At 38.2% G+C, this 26847-nt stretch overlaps 1 protein-coding gene and 1 long non-coding RNA gene across 2 annotated transcripts in view; one reads left to right on the top strand and one right to left on the bottom strand.

Moving 5' to 3' along the window:
* The first annotated feature begins 276 nt into the window (after window positions 1-276).
* LOC113022504 (uncharacterized) lies at window positions 277-14865 on the top strand. Its single transcript, XR_003272433.1, has 2 exons — window positions 277-538; window positions 13756-14865. It is a non-coding gene; the product is annotated as an uncharacterized LOC113022504 (long non-coding RNA).
* A 5169-nt stretch (window positions 14866-20034) lies between these two features.
* Window positions 20035-26847, bottom strand: part of rad18 (RAD18 E3 ubiquitin protein ligase) — a 44245-nt gene continuing 37432 nt past the window's right edge. Inside the window, exon 12 of the mRNA XM_026167968.1 lies at window positions 20035-20651. Within this exon, the coding sequence (XP_026023753.1) occupies window positions 20558-20651 (94 nt within the window). The 3' untranslated portion in view covers window positions 20035-20557. The remainder of the gene's footprint in view (window positions 20652-26847) is intronic.

The raw sequence follows: 26847 nt of genomic DNA, 5'->3' as shown, positions 1-26847 counted from the left end.
TACATGTATATATATATGTATGTGTGTATATATAATAAAGGAAGACAGAATGATGACCCCGCACACATGGGGATAAGTGTGAGGGACCAAGCAGCCAAAGCAAAGAGGACAGAGGCAAAAAAAGTATCTTCAAAAAGGGTTTTCTTTATTTTAACCATCAAAAAGTCCAGAATTAACAACATTCAAAAACATACTTAGCAGGCCCATAAAAGAGGTCAACTAAATATAACTCCACGAAAAGTAATTTCCAGAAACTTAAACAAAACAAAGTGAGACACAACTTAACTCACAAACTGACCTAATTACAAAGACACGTGAGAGTAGCTTTTATAATGATTTGGCCAAACCATTTACACACAATAGGGGGGAAAGCAAAAACACACACTAATATTAACTAAGCACAGAATAACCTAACTAAACCTAAAACACCCCTGCTCCTGGTAAGCCCATGGTTGGTCCTGCTGAGCAGGCATTTTGTTCCCAGAGTCCTCAGCCACACCTTTTGCCCAGACAGGAAACAGCCACCGCCCAAACCCAGGTAACTCAAAGAAAGAGAAACATAATTAATATAACAAAACATTTTAGAAAAACCACACAATGCTACTATGTGCGCGCCTCATAATATCAGTGTTAGGTTTAACCAAATGATTAATGAATTATATTAATGAAGAAAACTGCAAAGCAAACTAATAAGGTGAAAAAATGGACTGATTTACCCCTGTGTGGCTGATGCCATCACAAGAAGACATTTGCCTTTAAAATGTTCATATCCATGTGTTACATTGGCCTGATTCCTCTGTACATATACTTCTTTTTTTCTTCCTACATGTGCTGCCAAGAGCAGCACTGCACTGGGATTTAGGGATTCAAATGACAATGGTGATTAATACTACTTAAGCGTGAAGGGTGTTGCGCAAGTCCTACATCAACATGAAAACTGTTATAGATTAATTTGGAGAGTTAGTGCAGAAATGAAAGGACAAAAAAAGAAAAAACACAGAAGGATTTGTGCTAAACATCATGTGAAATACTAAATAATGTGTGCCACTCTCTATGATAGAGAAATAATATACACCATTAACCATGTGAAACCGACAGAGTGTAGATGATTACACTTAATGAGTCCTGAGGTTTGCTTTTTTCATGACCACATTAAAAAAAAACATATGAAAATGCTCTTATGTGATTTATTTGATAGAGTTTATTGAAAAATAGGATTTGTCTGCTACTGCACGCTGTTTACATTTCCAACAACACAGCCTTGAAAGCCTTGTGGGAAAATATATCTATGCCACAGGGTCCTTCCCACTTTTGTGGTTTTTGGTTTGGAAAAAGGCAGAGGCACCCCGGAGTTTGAAAGCAGTTATGTAAAAAAAAAAGAAGATGGCTTAGCAGCGACTGTAAATTAAGAAGATAAAGAAGAAAAGAAGGGTAACGATGAATTGAATCTACTGTGCAATCTGCAGTGAAAATATTTAATGTGGTTGTTAACTAGATCTCTGGTGAGACGCATAGAGTGAGTCAGCAAGTAATGAAAGAGGGGAGGTCTGAAAATAACAGAATAGCAAGAGAAATTGTCCCAATATAGCAGAAGTGAAAATGGAAAAGTTTAGTACATCCAGTACGTCACGATCTGCAGCTCTGCAGAAAGTTTGATGAGTGCTAAAACGTTTCATGGAAGAAGATGTGGAATAAAGTGAGAAATGTTTGCAAAATGGTTCTGAAAATGAAAAGCACATCCCTAGTCCATCAGGGCTGCGAAGCTTTAAGGGGATGGTTTGTCAGAGGTTGTGTCTCGATGCTATCTGACAACAGAGAAAGGCTGAAGCCACACTGCCAAGTCTGGGCCTTATAAGCGAGTTACGGAAAAGGCAGACGATGTAAAAGATATTTGTGCAAACAGACGTATGTAGAGGAGTAATCTTAGCTTCAGGGATGTGTTAAATAAATCCAGTACACCCAAAAAGTTATTCCATTTAAAAGCCATTGCCATAGTAACAATGACAAATGCAGATTTTAACCCCTTAACAACTAGTGTATCATATTTCATACATGAGTATTTGAGTCTTCTACATGACCAGTGTGGACCTTTAAAACCTAAATAATTAGCAAAATATATCATTTGAAACCAATAAATTGGAAAAAAGGCACAAAAAAGGAAATATATGCAAATTAAAACTCATATATACAAAATGATATTTAATTTATAAAAAAAAAAACACCAGAAGATTCAATAAACACTCAATTTTCAACAAACTGGGGCAAAATAAATAAGATAAAATACATTTCTGTTATGTTTCTGTCTGCAGGTAGAGGTGCTCATTCTGAGAACAGATTGGTCCTCATCGGGACATATTAACAAAAACATGTTCTGGCTAGTGTCTATTGAAGCAACTGTGGTGTAGCATGAAATAATAAAACCCTGCAAATCGTAAAGCGAGCCAACCTTACTGTACACCTTTGTGTTTGCAGAATAACTGTTATAACAAATTATTTTCTTATTATGCGTCAATGTCTGTAGCTCCGTAATGCTTGTAACTTAAACTTAAAATACAAAAAAAAAAATGTTTCAATGGTATTTTCTCTTTGTTTTCAATTCGGGTAAACCCCCTGGTGCTAAACTTGGAAACAGTTGGCTTCACGAGGGCAGCCTAATATGCTGTTAATTCTGTTATATGCTCAGGTGACATGAAGCCTTTTGATGTGAGGAAGAAGCACAGATTCAGTCTGAGCTGCAGGCTGCCTGAAGAACACAGCTTCATGTTGTGCATCTATTAAAGGCGAGGCCACTGAAATGTGACACTGGTATTGTGTGCGGTTTATTCGTTGATTGTGTTTTAGCGTTTAATTTGTGTAGTTTTGGTCAAAAATAGAAAAAAATTCAAGCAACAAATCATCAAAGTGGTGCTTATGGGTTGAACTAGGTGTGGATAATTGTGAATGCATTTCGAGTGCTAAGCAGCAGGAAATCTGGTTCGAAGTTGGTGCTTGATTGATTGTTTGAAAAGGAAAGAAGGCTGCAACAGTTAGAGGCTTGTGTGACAAAGCAGAGAGCAGAGTGTTAGACGGATCTTTCCTCCCATGAAGAGAGAAAAATTGACAAGGCTCAGAGTCCAGGTTCCTTGTGGTGAGGACAGACCGTCATGGAAACATTAGGAAAGTAAGAAAGATTACAGATGGAAAATATGATGGTCTAGAATTTCCTGATATTAGCAACGTTAAAGGAGAAAATTCATTGGAAACTATTGGAGGGGATTTGCATAAGGACTTACCCGTGTCTGGGTGATGAAGGAGAACAGGATGGCAAATTAAGTCTGCATATGTACAATGTTATAATTCAAAAAGACTCAGCTCAGAGGCAAATTACAGCTGACTGGTCTACAGAGAATACCGTATAATAAAAGGTCTTCACATAGTCTAACTGCAGTGATTTCATTTGCAGACATTTATTGCATCACAAGCAGGAGTAAAATAAAATAATGTTCCCCAGTACAGCACCCCATTTATGACCTCACTAATACACACTATTGTTTAAAAATCTGAACATTATAAACCGTGTTAAGACAACATTTGTGAATGTGCTATTGTATTGAATATATTGCTCAGGTTTTCCTAATAATGTACAGCGCTTTACAAAAGTCTCAATATTTGCTATGACCACTTTTTTTTTCTTTAACACCTTTGAACCTGAACTCTCTTGTTATTTCTTTAAGTAGTCTTCAGGAATAGTTCAGCAGGCTTCTTGAACGGCATCCAACGCTCTTTTTTTTGGATGCTGGCTGCCTTTTGTTCTGTTCTCTTTCAAGATGATCCCACACTACTTCAATAATGTTGAAATTAGGACTCTGTGGAGGCCAATTCATGACTGATAGTACTCCACTGTGTGTTTTTCTACCCAGGTATGCTTGTACTGCACTGGCAGTTTGTTTGAGATCATTGTCATGGTAAAAAATTAAGCCACTGCCAATCAGATGTTTCCTAATTCCATCAGTTTTGGCAAGCTCTCCAACACCACTGGCTGAAACGCAGTTCTCAACCATGACCACGAGTCTCCATCATGTTTACAGATGGCTGTAGACCAGGGATGTCAAACTCATTTTACATCGTGGGCCACATACAGCTCACTTTGTTTTCAAATGGGCCAGAATGGAGAAAAGCAACAGAAGAAGAAAGAAGTGAGCTTTTAGCGGCATGTCTCAGTTTTTATACAAGACAAAGAAATGCTACTTAGTTAATGACAGAGATCTGTTGGCACAACTCTTTGGACTTTAAAAAATCGCAAATTGTAAATTACAGAAAAAGTTCTGGCAGCTCATTACCCAGACTGTCCTGTTATTATAAAGCAGAACGTTTGTATGTTTGTACATATTGTAAAAAAAGTCAGATTTTTATAGTAGATGGTAAAATCAAAACAAACAAACAGAAAAGGAACTTTTCTCTCATTTAATTGATTATCTGTTACTTGATTACTCTTGTGTAGTATGAAAGGTTGTATGTGTGACTCTAAAGACATCCAGTGGGCCAATTCTGGCTCCTGGACCTCTCTTTTGACGACCTCCTGTACATATTTATGACAATTTCAATTTAAAAAAAATTGCATTAATCATTTGATCAGAGCTGTTGTCAACACCCTACCACTGAGAACAGTAGATGTTTCAGCTTCAGGTCCAGATGCATGTCTCAGGTCCTAGCTCAGGTCTTTGCTGGATATTTCCCTCTTACATGATTTAGATTAGATTAGATTACTTAGATTTTTTTTTAGGTTTGCCACTTATTCTTTTCTCCTCCACTTGTCCAACTTCCTCATTGTTTTTTTTTTTTAAGTAGACACTGCACACAATGCTGAGATATACCAAGATTTTGGCTAATAATTCTGTGCAAGTCATCTTATTGGTGCAAAAATTCTATTTTCATGTCAAATTGTGTAATTTTTAAAACCGGTTCATTCCTTGAGTCAGATGCCTTTTTTTATGCTTAGATAATTTATATGCCAATTTTTAGTGTCTTAATAAACAAAAAAAACATTCCTCTGAAAATGGTCAGGTGTAAAGACTGCACCCGCTGCCTAAAGAGAAAACTACTGCTCATGGCCACTCTTTGGAAGCAAAATATAAAGACATGAGGGTTAGCTCTAGACTGCACGGTACTGTATATTGTATTATACTATACATAACTAGAACTATACATTTACAGGATCTTAAGTTTACACACAAATCATGGCTTTAAAACTTAAAGTACTGATCTTTTTTTGCAGAAATATTTACACAAAATCACTCATATAGTGCTAAGTGTTTAATATAATTAATATATCCAACTTTTACAAAGGTGGATACATGTTTAAGATTTTTTGTGTGTGCCTTAAACATTATATTACTTTTTTGATTGATTTTATTCGGATAGTACTGCATTTGTTTTCTTACCTTTCAGCCTGTCTTCGTTCCACTGTGGTGTGAATTTCCCATGTCACAGTAGAAAGATGTGGCAGAGTGAGCTGACAGATGTTTTCTGTTTGTACAGACATACAGCTGATCTGGCACTGAGACAACTGTTGTAAAAACAGTATAAGTTTACAGATAGTTGTGGACATTGGAGCTATAGTAAACGCAGGCAACGCTTTTTTTCCGAAGCGCTGATAAATTTGCTGTGATCACATCGAGCCTCATTAAAACAAGTAAGTTTGTTCTCCACGTTTTCTGCCCACTAAAACCTATTCAGCATATGTATCCCATCCTCATGACTGATTCCACTTGCTCAGCACTTCTCTGTGCTGTTCCCACACATCTTGGGCTTTCAGTTGACAGATCTAATTAGAGACAAGGTTCAGGCTCAAACTTCTATTGAAGTAGGATGCAAGGAATCTGCTCGCTAATACTTTTGGCTCCTGCTGCTTTTGTAATAACTCAGATCATGATGTTCTCAGTCATTTTCCTCTGGGTGATCTTGTGTCATTCGATGCATGTAAAAGCATAACAATGCACTCTAAAGTGTTGCGGGATTCTGCCACTCCTGGCTCAGTGGGAGTAAGATATATTCTGCATGCTAATGTCACTTAAACCATGAGAAACGTTACCTTCACAGAGGAGAGGACGTTAGTGATTTCTGAGATTACAGCCATGGGTGTTGGTGGCTTGATAGATTGTCTAAACAAGCAAACTAAGTCATGCATCACACGAGCTCGAGGCATCTCTCACTCAAACATGGAGCTGCGATAGCTGGAACTTGTTGGATAACAGACTTGTTGTACGATATTGCATGCAGAGTTCTTGATGTGGGCCTCAGCTTTGCGGAAATGCCCTACTTCATTACAGGAGCTTCCTGAGTTCAGGCTATTTTAAAAGACATCTTCTTATAGAACAATAAAACAATAAGACCTCATGTAGTGTGTCTGGAAAACTTACTTACATGTGGGTTTGCCCGCTCTGAAGGGAATTTACAGGATCTTGAATTTAAAAAAAAAAAAAGCAAACAACTAAACAATAACTCTTCCCAATTCCAGCTTCGCGTTTGTTGGACGAAACACACATTGTTCGATTCAGGCTACCGACAAAATCCACAAATAACATCTGGCCTGTTTGCCAAGAAAACTGTGATTATGGAATCTCTACAGATGGCTCTTGTCACGAAAGGGTGAAGAATGGATGGATGATGTCAGATAAACTTAATTGTTTTTTCCACATGCGCAGTGCCTTAGTATATAAAAGCAGAGGCGTTCGCCTTATTATCTTTATGACCAGTCAACTGTATTTTCTTTCCTCTTGCTTTTATTGGTGAGATGAATCAAAGGCATGGCCACGATGAACGATGATGTGTCAACCATTACAACCCACCTTTGTAGTGTATGAATCCAGCACTGCTAATTACTGCACCTCTAATAAAAAAGTACATTGTAACGTTTACATCTAAAACTAGTCAAATTAACACCTTTTATGGGGTCAAGATTTTAATTTGTCAGACATTTTGATTAATGACCAACAGCATGGTGTTACATACAAGTTTATCAGTTCGCCATCTTAACTAGCTTAATTTTTTCGACGCCACTTTTTTATGACACCACCCTCTAGTGGTGCAATATGGTATATAACATTACAGGACAGAAATCTACAACTACTGTTTTTGTTCAGTTATTTTGCCTGGTTTGCTGAAGTATGGCACATATTCTGATAACCTCAGATATTCTAACAAACTTTTATATTAACTTCATGCAGCTGTTCCTCAGACATGCAAATATTTGACTCACAAGCATTGAAACAAGGAAAAATTGTGAAAGGCACGACAGATAACATTATTCCATTTACACCGTGACCTCAAAGCAAAGGAAAAACAAGGCTGTGACGGGAGCAGCAATACTGAGACGCAGCCAAGGGCGTCACTGTTTGAGTGTTAGACACACGGACAATACATCAGAGTGTTTAGAGTCTGTTATTAGTGAATGGAGCGAACGGCAGAGTCGGGTTTATGGCAATCACAGACTAACCACCACACATGCACCTGCCGCGCCATCAGAATAAATGATCAGTAATTCTTTCTTTGCCCATATTTAGGTAGTGCTCTTCTAATAATGTGCAGCCAAAAACAAATCCTTCCCACTGATATTTGCAACGTGACTGAAAATGGGACTGAAAAAATATTTACTTCTTTTCTTTTTCCTCTCTTTGTTTGATACAACTGGGTTGATATTTTATGTTCGTTGCCTCAAACAGCCTCAGAAATGAAACACCAGGATTTGGTGGCATTGGGTAAAGCCGGTGTTTCTTTTAAATTATTCAAAATACCTCGGACACAGACTTGTGCAAGAAAACTGTGCTGAGACTACTGGCACTGAGACGTACGTGAGGGAGGATAATTACAGCTCTTTGAACAACTGGTAAGTCCCCTTTCTCGGACCATTACCTCCAAATACACCAGTTGGCCGGTGGCCTTTGGACTGTTTGTTATCCTCTGTGTGTTTGTGTATTGGTGTATCTTGGAGGTTTTGGAGTCTATAATATGGCTTCATGGGACAAAAAAAATACCCTAAAAATAGAAAACAAAAACTACATCATTGGATTTAATACCTAATAGCTTCTCATTTCTAATGTAAATGTAGTATAAATGAAAGATTACTCCTTCTACCAGCCAGCAATCATCAGTAGAGCTGACGTGCTCGTGTCTCGTGAACGTGTCTGTGCATTTTTAAACTTTTAGGTGTTTGTGCTGCTTCCGCTTTTAAGTGCAAAGCGGAAGGTTCAAGTTCATTGGTTTCTTAAACGACAAATTACACCAACCTGTCGGGAAAAACAAGTTTATTATAGTTCAAACAACAAAATCTATTCACTGAGCCGTTTTCTTAACTGCTTATCTGATTTAGGGTCATGGGGAACAGCAATATCAATACAGAAATGCAATACTAAGCGAACACGAAATGTACACAGCAACAATGTAAACAAATCCATAATCTAATGCAATCAAAATAAACACTGAGGTGGATATAATAAACCGCAAAGCTTCGAGGGATACTATCAACGTTCTAAGAACTTCACAGAATCTTCTGATCGGGTTGAGAAACTTTTAAAAATTATTGCGTCGTCTCTTTTTGACTTTATATGCTTGCAACTAAAAAATAGGAAGCTTCTGAGAATTTAAAGGAGATATAAATCATACAGGCTTGCTTTTATTATCTTTTGAAGGTTACATATGTTGTCTAAAAATTCTTTTTCCATAGTCATTAAGTGAGCATCCAGTTTTGCTTATTTAAAGTGTGTTGTGGTTTTACATTTGCAGCAGCCCAATCAGGACTGCTTTTGTTTTTTATATATATTTTTGAATCTTGGCCTTTATGTATAGAGGCCAAATGTTTAAATATTGTATTATTGCTATTTTTAATTTACCTCAGACTACATTTCCACTCATGCTTATTTCTCTCCTTTTGCTATGGTCACCCAGCTCTCACCTTCTCACCCTCTGTATCGTCCTTGTACAGTCACCAAAAGGTAAATGCAACGGTGAAACAGAATCTACAGCATAGAAACTGGGGAAAAAACCATTAGAAGACAATGTTATTTTTAGGAGGGGTTCAGATGAAATTTAGGTGTGCTTGAGCACCCCCCCAAAAAGGGTCTGAGCTCACCAATGGCTAATGTTAATGTGTGCACAAGGGAGTTAATGTAGTTACAGAAGTTTTACTGACCTCTTGAAATTGTATAGAGCAGGGACAAAGCTTCCTGGTTTGAAAAACTTAGTCAATGCACAAGTTTCTTAAACCTGCATTCTTTGAAAGCTACCAAAGTGTGTGTCAGTCACTCAGTTTGGCTCATACTGAATAAGAAAATTAAGTCTGTTTTGGAAATCTTGCTCATACTATATTCCAAAATGGAGCTTTATTGGTTTTATGAAACCACAAGCGGTTGACTAATGAGCAGTCATTAGCGAATGAGCAGTTTGACAGAAAGCGCCACCGAAACAAGAGGGCAATGGTGTCAATGCTCATCCCGAGACTTCAAAATAAATATCTGACAGCAAAGTGTTTAAATATTCCCAAGAAGAGACAGCTAAGTTAATTTTACTGATATTACATTTACACTGAGAGTTATATAACTTTCTCAAAGAGCCACAAGTTTCTTAGTGCACCCTCTACCCAGCCAAGCTTCATGGTTCAGCAGTCATATGAGCGTAACAAAGTTATTGTTAGACAGTGGGAAGCAATCATGAAAGTGAACTTTTTCTCATCATCCTGCCCAACACCAAAGAGAATAGAATCAGAGGTTAATAATCCCATTTAATTGAAACAAAACATAATCCTCTTACCAAATGAAAGCTATTATTAGCTTATCAGTAAGTACTCTATCACCCCATTAAGAGCAAGACTGAGGATCATGCTTAGCCTGCATTAGTGTCAGATTTTGTCTTCAGTTTGAGCAGCCGAGGGTCTATTATGCCCATAATTTTCAGATCATTTTCCCTTCATTATCTTCTATTCGAAAAGAGAAAATCCAGAGCAGAATGGAGTCGAGCAAAAGCCAACTCAAACATCAACAGCACTGCTGGAATTAACTCATAAGGCTTTAAAACACTGATATGTCTGCATTGTTTAATGTGTACCCTCAGATGCAATTAGACTCCCTAACTTTAAAGAACCAAGAGTGAGTATCCTTGTAACAAAAACCTGCAATTGGTGTTTTTCTCTAAAATATAAAGAATTACAATTCATAGCTTTTCTCAGTCTTAACAAAGTGGTTTGGAAATTGTTTTTGGTGGCGAGAAAGCAAGGACAACTTGGATCTTTGATTGCTTTATAAATAGATGCATGTCAGGGTCCCATACTTTACATGATACCTGGTTCATCTGCCTCAGTAGGACACCTGCCTCTTAGCAAGTTGATGTCCTTATTGTCCCTTTACATAGCAATTCATCATGTTTTCAATTAACTGTCAGTATTTTTCACACAGCGGCTATTGACCTTTAGCCAAAAACAAACCCCTATCCCATTAAATTACTAGATTAATGTTGTTTATCAAGCTTCCTGCTCTTGCACAGGGCTTAAGCAGCTAATAGATGAGGCAGGTTTAATATTTTCATTCTGGATGCTTTTCTTTAATGTGTAGCCCCACAAAATATCATTAGCATGTGGTACCTAGCCCCAGAAGGACATTTTTAGTCACTGTTGAAGGTGATAAGCTAATTAGCCAGATGACAAATGCCAGATGCTAAATGAAAGAAAAGGACATCATGGTACAGTTTGTGGTTACAACCCCATGGCATGACCCGACAATCATTGCTTTTTATTCTCATTCTAGCTTAGCTAGCTCTATGAACAGCACCCGAGCACATGGATTGCACAGGCAGCCAACCTGACAAGCATTTGGTTCACTAAATTCACAAATCAAATCAACTAATTTAAGCATAAACAACATATTTTAAATCGCATAATGAACTGATATGTGTAACAATACGATGTAATACAATACAATGTGTGTGTGCATACAATCACGCACACATAATATGCTCATAGAGGAATGTAGCCACAGTTACAAAGCTATCTGTAACGGATGACATTGTATGCAAAACAGGAGAAACATTTTCTCGACATGCAGAAGTAGATCAATGAATTCATCACTCACCAGGACAGTTGCGGTAACTGACTCTAAGAGCAGATAAACTCAACACATTTCCATTTGTTCTGCCATTTTTTGAATAAGATCATGCTTTTAAACTAGCTGCACAAGCTGAAGAATGACTTTTTTGGTTCCAAAGACACATATGGGGATTAATTCCCAAAGTATGACTCGAATAGGACTGGGTGTTCAAGTTTTTCATTATCAAATTTTAGGATTTAGTTTTACTTGGTTGTAAAAGTATGTTAGTAAAATTCAGCTGAGGGGACACAGCAACCTTTATGGACAGGCCTGGACCCCTGGGGCCCATCTTAGTGCTGACACTGGCAAGCTCCAAGCCACTCTGAGAGCCTTCTGTGTAGTAGCAAGCACTGCTTGCTTTACCTTGAGCTTCATCTAAAAACACAACACGTTCCTCTGTGGAGCTTTCCAGTTCTATGCATCCACTTTGGACATTTCATTTTAGCAATTAAGGTGCTTCTTGTTGAAGGACAGAACTGGGTACTATGCATCAATTCAGACCAAACAAGGAAGTCCACCATTTTTATTTCTAAATCCATTATGCCCTCTTATTGTGCCCACACAGGGACATGTCTTTACTAATTTGTTCCAGTTCTTTATAATCAGGAGCACAAAGGAGACTACTAGGGAATAGGGAGTGGATACTTTAGACCAGCGGTCCCCAACCTTTTTTGCACCACGGACCGGTTTATGCCCGACAATATTTTCACGGACTGGCCTTTAAGGTGTCGCGGATAAATACAACAAAATAAAACTAGTACCGGTACCAAAAAAAAAAAAAGATTTATTCATAACACATGTGAAAAGACCAAGGAAAACCGAGTTAACAATAAAAACGATAACAAAATAACGCTGAAAACCGATAAAAACCCTGAAAACCATACATTTCACACCTGAGCCTCAACTCTCACGGCCCGCTACCAAACGACTCACGGACCGGTACCGGTCCGAGGCCCGGGGGTTGGGAACAGCTGCTTTAGACTTCTCAAGACTTGCCTCAAAGCTGTACATACAATTAACCAGGAATGTTATTGTGAAAGTTATTGAGCTATTTTGTGACTTACAGATGAATGACTAATTCTGACACATTACAGTTGCTTATTAGAGTAAACATTAAGTGGTATGACATTATGAACAATTAAAAAACAAACAAAAAACCTGCTTACCCTCTTTATGGGTACCAAGCACTTCAGCATAACCAAGTGTTACAATTTGGCCCTGATACAGCCACACCAAAAAGGAAATACTACTGACAGATTAATTTATTATCTTTTTTTACTCTTTTGGTGCTATGACCCCACATCCAATAATGTAAAAAAGGAAATACTGTTAATTCTAAGGTTTGATCAGGTCATGATAAAAAATGAAGTTCTTATCAGGTCTCAAAATCTGGTAAATAAAACCTCAGATAAACAACACATGACTTATTACACTTTGCCATTATTTATTTAACAAACACTGAGCCAAAATACAGTAGCAGTGTGTGGGAAAACCAAGTACACCCAATGGTTCAATAACTCAGGAACTTTTTTGCAGGTTTTTGTACAGTCTGTCCTTGGGATGGATTTACTGGGCTGTCCAGTCCTGGGAAGATCGGTAGCTGCCGTTAATGTTTTCCACTCATAAAAAATTGTTCACAGAATAGAATGATGACCACAGACTGTTTAGAAACTTTTCTTTCCTCATTGGCATGATGTTAACACATGATTGTCAGTTAATCAGGTGCATTTGATTAGCAGCGCCTGGCTGAACCTTGCCCTCTTCATAACGGTGCACTTAGACGTTCACACGCTGCTTTTACTTTTTGGCTCATTATTTTTCTAGCTAAATAAATTAAATAACAACACAGTGTAATATTTCATATTTTTTGTTTATGTGAGATTGCATTTACTGAAATTTAGAACCCACTAAGGACCAGATTATGTTTCATTATGTCCTCATACATAACACTTTCGAATTTACAAATGGTGGTGTCTCTTTTTACCATGACTGTATAAGCAGGCTACACCACATGCTTACCCCTGTTGATGAGCTCCCGATGGATATACTTGTTTTTCTTTACCGATTCTTCCAGCTTGCATGGAACACAGAGAGTAACTGGATCCAATTTAATTTGTTAGCTGACTTCCTGTCTTATCCAAACCTATTTACAAACTATGCTTAGCATGATGGAGCTTCAACTGAAATAATTGCCAATAAGACACATACAACTAATTTAGAAACAAGACAAGCTCAAATAAGGAAATTATAGATGGCAATGAGGAAGAGACAGAGCTTTAAATCAATTTGATTTATAATAGCATAGCTTACTGCATTCATCTCAGTGTTTGGGACAGTGTTTCATTAGATCAGTGTTTTCCCATTTTAACCTGGATGCACTTGGGGCCCAGTTTCATGCATAGGTGTCACTTCTATTATGATAACTTTCCTCATATTTTCAACTAATTATATCATGGAGGATGTCCTGTGGGAAAGTAGAAAATAGATTTCTTCCTAATGATTTCATAAAACATCTTTATCTTGAATCTGATTTAGGGGCTAATAAGCTAAAATTAGTCACAGTAAAGCAGCATACTATGCCTTGAATAAGATTACACATTAATATTATTATTATTGTGTGACAATGAATGTCTCTGATATACAGATCTGGACCAGGGCATCAATGAGCTCCTGGATCTGCTAAGCTCTGAAATGCAACCTGGCAGCATTGGAATCATTAACTCATCAATTCCTTCATCCTCTGGGAACTGCCTGCATACTCTCACCCAGGGGACCAGGCATTGCCATGCACCAAGAGAAACCCAGGACCCTGTAGAGGTCTGTGTGTCCCTCCATGGATATGCCTCCTCAGAACCAACCCTCCACCAAACCAGTCAAGCTGAACCATATTACAGGCAGCACAATGTTCTCCACAGCTTCTGCAGACCATTTCACATCTGTCACTCAGGCTTATCAGACTCCTGGGCAGTGACCCTGAGGGCCCTGTAGAGGACACTGGGCCCTCAGGTTCAGAGTTCATATTGTAGCTTTGGCAGTGGCCATCCTTTTCCTCTGTGCACAAAGGAACAAATACTTGTCATGCTGCTGGGTTAAGGACCTTCTACGGCAGCTCTCCTAGAGGAACAGTCTGTCTCTGGGAATCTCGTCCATGCACTTGAGACTGTGCTGAGAGACAGAGCAAACCTTTAGACAATGGGATGTATTGATGTGCCACCTTGGAGCAGTTTGACATCCCGTGTCACCTCTGTAGGGTCACCGCATCGCCTCTCGTTAACAGCAGTGACACTGACCCTAGCCAAATGCAAAACCAGTGGAAAAAAAAGACCCAGAAAACACGAGGACAGAAAAATGACCTCCAGCTGTAAAACCGTTCCTGTTTTTTCCCGTTTTCTGACTTAACGCTTTACTCTGATTAAAAAGTGTTTCTTTAATTTTTTTGAGCTGCATGCATGATATGGATTATCAGGCTAAGCAGGGTCAAAAAGACTTTGACACAGAAAAACAGCAGCATAATTGGGGAATTAGACCACTGAGAGATTTAGAGTTATTAGTCAAAGTGGGACACTGAATCATGTTGCTAAACTGTTTAATTTAATTTAAATTAACATAGTTATTACACAATTAGCCCACATTTTTAATTTAATGTTGCACAACTCATCAAAACATCACAATCAGTCTGAAATACCAACACTGTGTAAAAGAACTTAGACACATCATTGTTATTCACCTCAACATTAAACCGAATGTGAGAAAATTCTGATGTGCTTTGTGAGTTCCTTATCAACTCATCGTTAACCAAATAAATATTGAAAAGATAGAAGCTGAGTGACTGCTATATTTAGGGCATGACCAGAATTAAATAAACACACACGCACACAGATTGCTTCCTCATATGTATGACAAGGGCCATAACTGGTCATTCATTTTGTGAGGATAGCAGGGCTGAGACATTCCACTCGATCTTGCTAAGATGGATGTGGAGGGCTCAGCTATTCCATTACACTCAGTAGTGCTGAGCCTGTTGGACTGTGCTTAGGTGGAAGTCCGCATACTAATAACTCCAGCATATACATCTCTGTACACAATCCTGGATGGAAAAGCACATCTTCTTACCTTAAAATATAATTACTTTGACATGTATTGGAAGATTGAAGTGTTTTCATGATAGTTTCGAAGATAGGAAATCAAGCCAACTGCAGCACTAAAATGTGCCCCGTATGTCAGCAGCAATTAACTCTCGGTGTCACTTTTACAGAGTCTTATTGTGGTCAGTGGTGCAATCAGACTGACTGACTGTATTGGCTGTTTTGTTTATAAATCTGGCTTGCAGAATTGGGTTCCCACCTGGGAATGGAAATACTTTCAGGCAAGTGTAATGTGAGGTCCTAATTAGTTCCACAGAGGTTAAGATGCAACACAGTTTGGAGAGCTGATGGCATGATTTCATAAGTGTGTCCAGCTCTGAATGCAAACGCCTATTTTTAGCATTAATAATTTGCCTTTTTACATTCTTAATTCATATTTATTCCCCAGAACTACTTAAAACATATATTCAATATTCAGGAACAACTGCTGTCTACAGTATAACACTAACCAGACGAGATAAAGGCAACTGACAACATCTGTCACATACTCCTCGAGGACTCTGCTCTGTTCTTTCGGAAAATTTTAACTCACATTAAATAGATAAATTGAACTTTAATGGATGTGAATAAAAAGTGACCCTTCTCGGCTTGTAGATGGTCGATGGAGAAGTATGTGCAGAGTTTACAGAGTGAAATGCACTGAGAATAGAAAAAATATCTCTACCTGCAGGCGTCTCTCCTTAGGTCTCAGCTTAGGGGCAAAGGTATATTACAGGACAGAAGTCAGACATTAAATAGCCTTTATTGTCATTCCAGAAAACACACAGTAAGCTCGTTCACTACTCTACAATTAAAATGTTACTATCATCTTATACTCAGAGGCAGCTGCGTTAGCTCTTTGTGGGAATTACAGAGAAACTCTATTGAAGACAAATGAAGTTAATTTGAAAAAAAGGATTTAATGCTAAGAGACACCAAATGAGAGAGTAAATTACTTTACTTTGCTATAAGCACTTTCTCATTTCTAGACAGGACAGCACAAAATGAGCTAAACCACATTTAACAGTCAGAGTCCTGTATAAACGAAAACTAAATGAGGCTCTAAATAAATATGAAAAGTGAAGGGATAAGAATATCTCCACAGTCCCAGAAATTCCTCAGATTAATAATGATATCTTTCAAAAAGACTCAATGATGTCTGCTGGGCAGTGGAAGGCGATGCGACTGTAAATTTTATATTGCGTTAGCTGCACTATGGATGACCTGCAACAGTCAAGCTGGGATGCATATAGCAGACAAGAGGAAGGGCAACAGGACTTAAATGAATACCTTGTTAGCTGTAATAAATCTGTGACTAAATCTACACAGACCATCACATGAAGAATAGCACATTCACTTTAATGCATCAGCTTCAAGAGTGTCATATGTGGGAGCCTATGGGTTTAAATGGCATCAGTGCCTGCAAAGCATCTGTCTGTCCAGGCAGCACTGAATGCATCATGTTTGTGTGGATCTCCCTTGGTCTTACTGCATGATGAAGCAGGTCGACAGAACAGAGAGTACAGTCAATAACACGCGGGGTAACTGTGGACAGCTGTAATCTCATAGCACACAGGATTATGTAGTTGCCCCCCTGTGACAACCCTCTTGCTGATAATAGATTTGACAACATGAACACTGTGTGCTGTCTCCAAGGAACCATTTAATTTACAAGCCATTGAAATGATTACACGCACAATTTTCTGCACATATTAAAGCAGAGCTGATGTTTTTCCTTGCCTTCAATTGCATTATCCTGTTTACAATCCCCTTGACAACTGAAAGTGTGATGCGGCTCTAATAAACACATTTCATTCTCTATCCATTTCATGCTCCAACATAGATCATTCAGTGACACATCGGGTGGGGGTGGGTGGCTGACAATTGGAGGTTTTTGGAACGAGTTAATAAAATCAACTTAGTCAAAATGTCAGCTGCCCAGAAAAGCAAGAAGCTGTGATTTAGTTTGACTCTTTTCCCTTCAGTCTTTTCTTTGTCTGCCTTCTCTACACCTGTTGGACAACTTCTTACATTATTAACATCAGATTTGCTCATTCAAAGCACAAAACTGACCCGAGTAAAGAAAACTCCACGTTATTGTTGAACTCCTTCGAAATCAGGTAACGTTAACATTCTGTGCGAGTTTGCTGTTTTCTAAGTCTTGCGGCATCCTCATACTGCAGCTTGGAAATGGATCACTCTCGCACCCCCGTCGACTGGCAGCAGTAACAAATAAGATTGTTTGTGGCATATTGGCAGATGAGAAGAAGGCAAATGAAATGCTGCCCCTCGGAAGGACAGATGTGCTTCCTACCACTGCAAAGCTGCTTTGTTCTGTGCTGGCATTGCGGGGATACATCAGTAGTCAGCACATGTCTTACCTCGGGTCTTTATCCCTGAAATAATGTGATAGACAGGGATTACGCAGCTGGAGTATGTATGAAAGGCAAACAATAGCACAGGGTGCACAACTCCTGAGAAAGAATGTCTAAAACAAGTGTTTTTGTCCTGACTTCTACCAACCAAGACCATAAACAGAGTGACATTTTAGTTTTTCGAATCTGAAGCTCATGCACCACATCAATGACATAATTGCACAATTAAACATTAAAGATGAATCACCACAGCTGCTCAGATGCTCTCACTGAATTACCTGTAAATCTCTTCTCTGTCAAAGCGGTGGAAATTTAGCCAGGGCATGTCTCATCATCTCTATTCATCTTGTTGATTTAGAGCTCTTGGAAAAGAGACACAAGGTAGCTTTGCACCTTAAATCACATAACTTGTAGAAATGGAGGCACGAGCCAACACATTCTTACACTGTAATATTTTATTGGCTCCAGTAAGAAACTTTGGAAATTTTGCGTTTACTGTGTAATGTCATAGACAGGAAATACAGTATAAGACGGCCAGCTATGCGCAGGTACAATAACAGCTAGTTAAGAATAAGGAGAAAGCGTTTTACTGTGAGCTCCAGAACCTTCTGTGCTGTGAAAAACACAAGGCTGGTACCCGGAAAAAGCAATCAAGAGGAAACCTAAGAACAAAGTACACGTGAAGTGATCCGTGAAAAGTGGAAGCTGGCTTTTTGTTTGTGATGACAGATTGTGCTCCCAGTGGTTTCACCTATGTTATCCGTGAATTAATGGGATTTGAAACCGTCACTCTTTTACTGCCTGCATTGTTTACTTTGTTTCATATTATTCATTTACACTGCATATGCTCTACAATGCATGTTGTTTGCCTTTAGGCTCTTCGGCTGCTGCAGGTTTTCACTTGTTTTCTCCTGCACTCATTTTTCTCTTTTTTACATAAAAAGTCACCAGGATACTACCTTTTCCCAAATGGTGATGACACCAATAATTCCATTTTAATAATTAATGACAAAGTGAAATGTAATCACTTGAGCTTGTTGTAACAGTGTAGCAGATATCAGCTTTTAGTGAGAGTCACAGGGATGCTTTTGTGTTTATGTGATCGCCTTCCTGATTTTGTAAAGCCACTCATCAAAGTAATATTTTCACAAGTGTGAAAAACACCACCATGATAGGAAAAATGGGACAGCGTTAGCCATTAAAAGGAACGGTAAAACTAAAACAATCTTGTGACCTTCATGCACAGGGCTTTAACCCCAAAAAGCATACATTGTTCGTTTGGTGTTTGCAATTTCCTGCTCGGTTTCTCTGTGTTTGCTTTTTTTGACCTCTAGTTCAACACAGCCTTTGCATAATATCAGACAATCCTTTAAGAACAAGTTCTAACAACCAGGAAAAAGGCAAAACAGAAGTGAAAAAGGACAGAGAAAACCCCAGTGTAGAAGCCCTGACATTGTTTTTTCTTGCTGAGAAACAGTTGTCTGCGTGCCAGGAAAAAAAGGGAGACCTGGAAGGCTTGGATAGAAATGAAATTGTCCAATTCTGGTCTCTATTGAAACTTCTTCCAGTGCCTGCAAACAGCAAACTGAAACTGGGAGTTGTTAAGAGACATTCTCAGGCAAATGTTACAGCAGGCTAATGTGATTTGGAAAGTTGTGGCATGATGGTTCAGGGAATGAGCGGATTGTGATAAACTTGATAAACATGAAGCAACAACACCCTTAGAGGAAAACATAGATGGAAAATAGTTATTTGCCTTGACCCACAAATTCACGCTTTAGTTATGTATTAGCAATTCAATCAAGGAGCATTTCAACAAGCATTACAGCAGATTATCCAGAGACCTATACTGATTTCTCCATGGCAGCTAGCTGTACTTGACAAATTGATTTTTATTTCTCAGAGTGTCTTGGGTTAAATTACCTATAATTGATGAGAATTTACAGTTTGTGATTGTGTTTTGTCATGTTTTAATTTACTCATTTACTATGTGAAAAGTGCAGTATTTTCTAGAATTGCACCCAGTATCATCTCAAACTTACTGAATCAAATACCAGTATCCAAAGTACGATCTCTTACAGTTTATTAGACTAAATGCTAAAGTTAATGTTTAAGTAAATATTCAGTAACATAGGAGACAAGTAAGGAGATAAAGGAAGACATTTTCAGGCATCTCAAGGTGAAGTTTGACTGCATTCAAGTCAGGGCTTTGGTCACACAAGATAAGATGTGGTCTAGTTATTATAAAAGTTGGGAAACTATTGTGTTATAGCAGCCAAAACATAACAAAACAACAATCCAAACAAAAATAGATTCAAAACATTAAACAGCTCAATAAAATAAACATAGAAAAAAGCAAAGAGCTCAATAAATCAAAATCTGAACAAAATAGGAAAAGAAGCCTGATAAACTCATACTAAATGTGGCTGTTGTGGTTTGAAGCAGACAAAAAGACAAAATGTTGTGCTGCCTATCCAGCAAGTGGTGCATAGGGTGGTTTGCATCCATTCATTATGCATTCAGCCACAGTCATTTGGATGACTTCTGCAGCAGCTGATGGAGGAATGATGGAGGAACTGGATTCAACCAGCAATAGCAATGATGGGACAACAATTCCCTTGGCAGGTAAGATGGACAAATTCCCAGAGCTAGCAGTTCAAAATTCAGGCCACAGACACATTCTTTTAAAATAACATTACTGAGATTAGACCACTTACTTAAAAACTGTAAGCTCAGTGTTAATTCTTACCACTCAGATTAATTTCCCTGTCTGCCAGGAAAAGTCACACTGTGGTTTGGGAAGTGTGAGTGTGGCTCCGTGAAATCAAACTACACTCATTATTCTCTCTGGTTCTTAAACTGCTCATCAGGCTCATCCATCTCACTGTCCAAGGACTTCACATTTCCCATGATGATTGTTGGAACAGATGGTTTATATTTCCTCCTGTTAGCCATTCCCGTGGTCTCCTTGCAGGTTCTCCAGGATTAAAAGCCTCGCTCCGGGGACTAGAACTGCTGGTGTGATCAGCTGGTGAGAATCTCTGTTTTCAGAGTATCAGAAAAAGCAGAGGGTAGACTTGCAACACTTGACAAAATAAAAAGCAGCCATTTCTCCACCACACCAAGAAAAGTCAACTTCATGTGATGATGAAGTCATTAATCTGTGTGATCAGGAGGTAGAGCAATTTTTTTCATGTTGGAAGCTGAAACGTCTACCTTTAGCACTCTTAAACATATTTTCATCTTGGTGTACTGTACTGCCATTCAGCATAACCCTGACCAGACCACCACACAAAATGATGCTGCCGCCATCACACCTGAATATTGAGAATATTGTTAATTGACACCAATTTTTGTCCAGACACAAGGTTCAGAATTGATGCCAAAAAGTTCAATCACAGATTCATCAAACCAGAAAACGTCTCAGTTGACCAGATTAGAGATCAGGGCATTGATGGTAAGCCTTAAAGAGATTTCTCACATCTCAACCAAGGATTTCTTCAGGTCTCCCAAAGTTATCGTTTGTTACTTGGTCTGTTCTCTTACCAAGGCCCTTCTCCCCCAAATACTTAGTTTGGCAAGAATACAAGCAGTAGCATAAACCCTGTCTATTCCAGATTTCTCCCATTAGAAATGATTTTGGACACATATGCACTGTCAGTTGTTGGATAGGTGAGTAGTGTATCAATGACAAATCTAATGAGCAACAAACAACGGCATAGAAGTAACTCAAAGAGAATATAAATATATGAATATTTATGTCAATGTGATATTTGCTTTTTTTTAATGCAAAAGTAGGAATCCCAGTTATAAGTTTATAATCTAATGAACAAGTTTAAAAATTATCCAGATTTTGTTAGATGAGAGACGTTGATTACTTAAGCTCAGATCTCACTGATATTGCATGGCTGTCATTGGAACCTCAGTTCTCTCTCCAGTTACCCTCCCTTGTTGGTTTTATCTCCCGCTTGGTGAGATAACACAACAGGAATGTGACACAGGAGGTACTGCAGAGCTGCTTTACTTCCATGTATGGCTTCATGTCTACAGTTTTCCAACTTATCTTCACTCTAAACCTGCTCAAATAACTAAAATGTGCTTTGACCTGGGACAACAAAAAAAGGAATATCAAAACAAAATCATTGAATAGTTCATAAGTTGAGTTCACCACAAGACTGAACACAGCTGCGGCACGTCCACACTTTCTACGATGACTGTCAGTACTGGAGGAACATACATGCGCATGTCAGTCTGAACTGCTCATTCAGCTTACAGTTGTCATGGTGTGAGAGTCAGTGCTCATGCTCGACAGATCATCTTTTCCAAAATGCCTGTGATTGATTCAAAATGATGGGGGTAGGCAATTAATTTTTCCCAAGGGGCCACATCAGAACCAATAATTAATATAAATTTTATTTCTTTATAAAGTGCTACAGGTGGAGCTAAATGTTACAATTAGGCAATGAAAAAGTGAAAATACATGCCAACAGTTTACCACTATTTAATCAACAATCCCCTTTCAGCCCCAGCTTATCTACGTTATCTAAGTTACCTCCCTAGAATTCTCTGCCTGAGTCCCTTTCATTCAGTGCACACTGCCAGGTCTTAATAATCTTCTTTACCCCAGATACAACAAACGATTGTCTGGGCTGTCAAAATTGCCCGCTTTGTTTTTCAACTCCCCATCATGGCTTACTAGTTTTTCTGAGTTTATGGCTAGTCTTATGGTTGATCTTGACTAATCCGTCCCTGAATGTGTGAAGCTTGTTGCTTTTACAGCTTTAATAGCAAAGGTTCAGGTGTCTGTTGCCACTCTGCATCAGTCAAATTCTTGTACTTCTCTGCAACTTTAGTCTCCTAATGGTGATTCAAACTACTGTATGGTGGATATTTATGTTTGAATCCTACTTTACCATTGACCTCACCACTCAGGGACAACCAAAGGGCCGGATGTTGCCTAGAGGCCATACAATGTCCAGATCTGGTCCAGACACTGAGAGATTTAATTTTAGTCCCTTGAAGCACAATCATGTTGTACAAATGGAATTACAGAGCTGTAACCTCTCACATTATAAATAAATATGAAATAGAGTGCTAATCAAGACCTAATAACATCAGGAAGATAATGGAGAACGCCAGCAGTGTGACAAATTTTAGTCATGTTGTGCTGGAGGCAATGGAGATGTGATTGTAAATGCTTTGGCCGCCTGTTTCATTTAATCTCTAATTTGATAAAGTGTTTAAAAGATCTTGTGCATCTTTTATCTAAAATGCATGTTGTAACATAGTTAGAAAAGTTATTGCATAAATTAAGTTCATTATCATTTGTTTTCTTTGTTAATGGATTGTGCTACTTCAAATGCACTCTACTATATAATGGCGATCACCTGGATAATGGTAATATTTGATTTTCCACTAGGAATATTCAGTTATTAACCAGTTTGTACTGGTCACAAGAGCACCAATAACTAAGTGCCAAGTTAATTAAGCACTTTAAAGCCTTTGCATGTCTTTTCTGAAAAATGCTGTATAAATGAAGTTCCCTTATTTTATTTTATTTTACTTTATTAGAATTTAACCATCCCCTTAAAATGTAATGATTTTTAGTTGTTTTTGACTGAGGAAAGAATATGTGTTTTCTTATTTTATCCTCCTCGAAGTGGCCACCAAATCATGGGTACACTGTGGTCAGGGTTGAACATGGTCAACAACAATACCCAGGCTGTGCTCAGCTGGTACTAAGGGGCCCAAACAAAACTATTACACCACCACCATCCACCTAGACTGTTAATACAGTAGATGGATCAGTGCTGTTATTTAAGTCAAATTCTGACCCTATCATCTGAATGTTGCAGCAGAAATCAAGCCTCAACAACATTTCCCAATCTTCTAATGTCCATCTTTAGTGAGCATGAATGAATTGTAGCCTATGTTTCCTGTTCTTAGTTGACAGGCGTGCCACCCAGTGTGGTCCTCTGCTGCTGTAGCCTGTCTGCTTCAAGGTTCGAGATATTCTGCATTCGGAGATGCTCTTCTGCATACCTTTGTTGTAACAAGTGGTCATTTGAAGTACTGTTGCCTTCCTTGCAGTGTGGACATTTTCCTCTGACATCTGGCATCAACAAGGCATTTTCATTTCTCACTGGATATTTTCTCTTTTTTGGACAATTCTGTATAAACCTCACTGTGGAAAAATCCCAGTAAATTAGCAGTTTCTGAAATACTCCAGCCAGGCCAGTCCATCTGGCACCAAGAACCAACCATACACATTCATAGTCACTTAAAAAATCTTTCTCCCCCTTTTTGATGATCAGACTTTAACAGGTTGTTTTTACCACGTCTGCATGCTGAAATGCACTGAGTTGCTTCCATGTGATTGGCTTTAGTGACAAGTTCACACCGTACACATCAGTATTATGTCTACAGATGCTTTCTGCCCACATGTCCAATCCCCGCATCAGTGAATATCACCAATCTAAACGCTAAAGGATTTCAGGGGGGAGTTTGTTTCAAAATAATAATTATTATAATGAGACTTAAAAAAGTTTTTTTTTTAAATTGTCCAAAAAATATATTTCACCTAATTAACCTCTCATCTGCCTCACTGGCCTCAATTATTATTATAATTATTGCCACAGCAGAAGATTTTTTTTTATTATTATGAAATTTTAATTTTAAAACTTTAAAACCACAAAAACAGCAGACTATAAATGTGGCTTAAATACACCAGAGGAAATTAATGTATATTGTCTATTGGTGAGGGAAATTTTTCTTTTCGCTTGCTTTTCTCCACTGAGGTCAAACAAAGTCAGCCTGAGCACCACAGAACTGGTACAGATGGTTATTAAATTTACCCAATGACACTTGAGCTCTGTGTAATGTTTGTTTTCAATTTCAAGTCATTACACAGCCTGCTGTTGAGGGACCCATTCACATCTCTCAAAGTTAAGAAAGCTATTAACAGCAATAACAAAAAAAAGAAAGTTGTCCACTTTCTCCTTTTCATTCACATTCTGGGCACTAACTGGAGAGAGTCTTATATCACAAAGCTTGGCTGCAGATACTGCCTGCTGCCTTCGAACATGCAACAGCATGTCTAGAAGAAAGATAAGATTGCTTTAATTGCCAAGAAAAAGCGTTAATCATGTCACTTAATTCTGTTATGGTTTGTTCTATAAATGGTCTTTTGTCCCCACTAAACAAGCAGTAAATGTGTGGTAATCAAATCTTCATGTGCCAATCTGAGATAGGTGGGGAGTTCCACAGCTGAGGGAATCAGACAGCAAATGCCCGGTCACCTTTGGGCACAAGCAGAGAAACAGGAATCATCAATAAAGCGCTCATGGGGCACATGGAAGCAGGAGCGTAATAATCACTTAAGGCCTAAAATCTGACATGATTTCAATCTCATTGAGAATCTCAACTTGCCCACCTCTTCTATCCAAGTGCTAAACTAAAGCGAGTTTTGTCGGGAGAAGCCTCATTGAAATTGCAAACATGTCTAGTGGCAAATGAATGCTACTTATACAATCCCTGTTTAGAGTAAACGCATGTGGCAAAAGTAATTTAAGTTGATTCAAAGGGATCTGATTATGGAGCACAACTGCGTGATTGTAATTCGATATGAAATATCCTCTGATGTATTTATGCAAATCTCTTATTATTCTCTATTATTCTCAGTACAGTATTTTTTGTGCAAACCTCGACACATCTCTAAACATGATGCAGGCTGTTGATGGAGCAAATTAATTTGATCATCTGCAAAAACCCACATAAGCCTGAATGTTAAGCAGGGCTGCTAAATATTTGCATATACAGTAGTGTTTACATACTCTGCATCCTACTGTCATCTGCTAGTGTGTGTCTCTGTGCTGGAAGCACAGTTTGTGCCTTCCTCTTGAACTCGCAATAACAGATTGCATTTTCTGTATAATGGACTTATTGTGTGTTTGTTTGGATCCAGCATCTGTCAGCCTGCGTTAAATCCTTTGAACATACCTTTGCTGGGATGGGACCAGATGGCATTCTCCTATTACCTAAACGAACTGTCATGTTTCCATCTGGTATAGGAAACAAAGGATGCATTTAGCATTTTATACCATATATAACTGTGACACTAAAGGTTTACCATTTGAATTTATGTTAAAAGCTGAGATAGCTGTTTTACACTCAAATTAAAAGAATAAAAAAAGTGAAAGAATTAGCAACAGTGTTTTCAAAATATGCACAAAAATACTGTTGCCCATGTGCAATCATGGGAAATGTGCTTATTTAAATAGAAATAGTCCTCCTAAGACAAACAATCATATGTCATTACTTCTCTAAAAGCTATAGCTTTCCAATGTTTTATCTTTTTTAGCTTCTGTGCCACCTCCAGTTTATTATACTAAGGAATAGGTTCCTCTCATCAAGTCTCAAAGAAGCTATTCAATACTGTAAATAACTGTAATTTAATCTGTCAGTACTTTTTGTGTTAAATGATAAGCCTGAGTCTGCCATTGTTATTCCACACAAGTAAATGAAAGACTGAACAGGATTTTCGGCTTCCTCTCAAACAGCTCACAGTTTACAAGATAACAAAAACAAATTAGGCCTCAATGTTTTGCATTTGTTTTAATGAATTAGGAATTACATTTTAGTGGTAAAATTAATTTTCATCTTATTCGAGAACACCCCAATGATGCTGGAAACATCAGCAATAACCAAACCAAAACACAGTTAAAGACCAAACGAAAACAACAACAACAAAAAGCGTTGAACAATCTGCTGATTATACTAGATGCTGTCAAGACACAAAATTACTTCCTGGATAAAACCTTGTCTTTGTGCCTCTGAGTCTGTTGTCATTGCTGGTGTTTCATCTTACTAGGTAATCGATTGCATTTAGGTCTTAATTTCCCATTTGACAACAAGGTAGAAAACAATCAGGGGCCTGTTGCTGGTTGCTTTAAGTAAAGCGTGATTATGTGACCAGAATTGAACACAAATCCACAGCAACGCATAGCCTCATCTTGGCCAGGCTCACTCTACACAGTTGAAAGCTCGGGTGGGTCATACTACTACACTAATACTGTGCTCTTGACATATACCTAGGCCAAAAAGTACTCTTTTGAAGGAAACTCAATTTTACAGTCTTTGGTCTTGTATTATTCATTCATTAATGGTTCGACTACATCATAATTATCACTGAGCCTTGCTTTTCACACTTTGCTATAGTAACAAGTAGACATGCATTCA

This window comes from Astatotilapia calliptera, chromosome 5 (genome assembly GCF_900246225.1).
Source record: "Astatotilapia calliptera chromosome 5, fAstCal1.2, whole genome shotgun sequence".
Classification (NCBI taxonomy): Eukaryota; Metazoa; Chordata; class Actinopteri; order Cichliformes; family Cichlidae; genus Astatotilapia; species Astatotilapia calliptera.
This window is presented reverse-complemented; position numbering and strand designations above follow the sequence as displayed.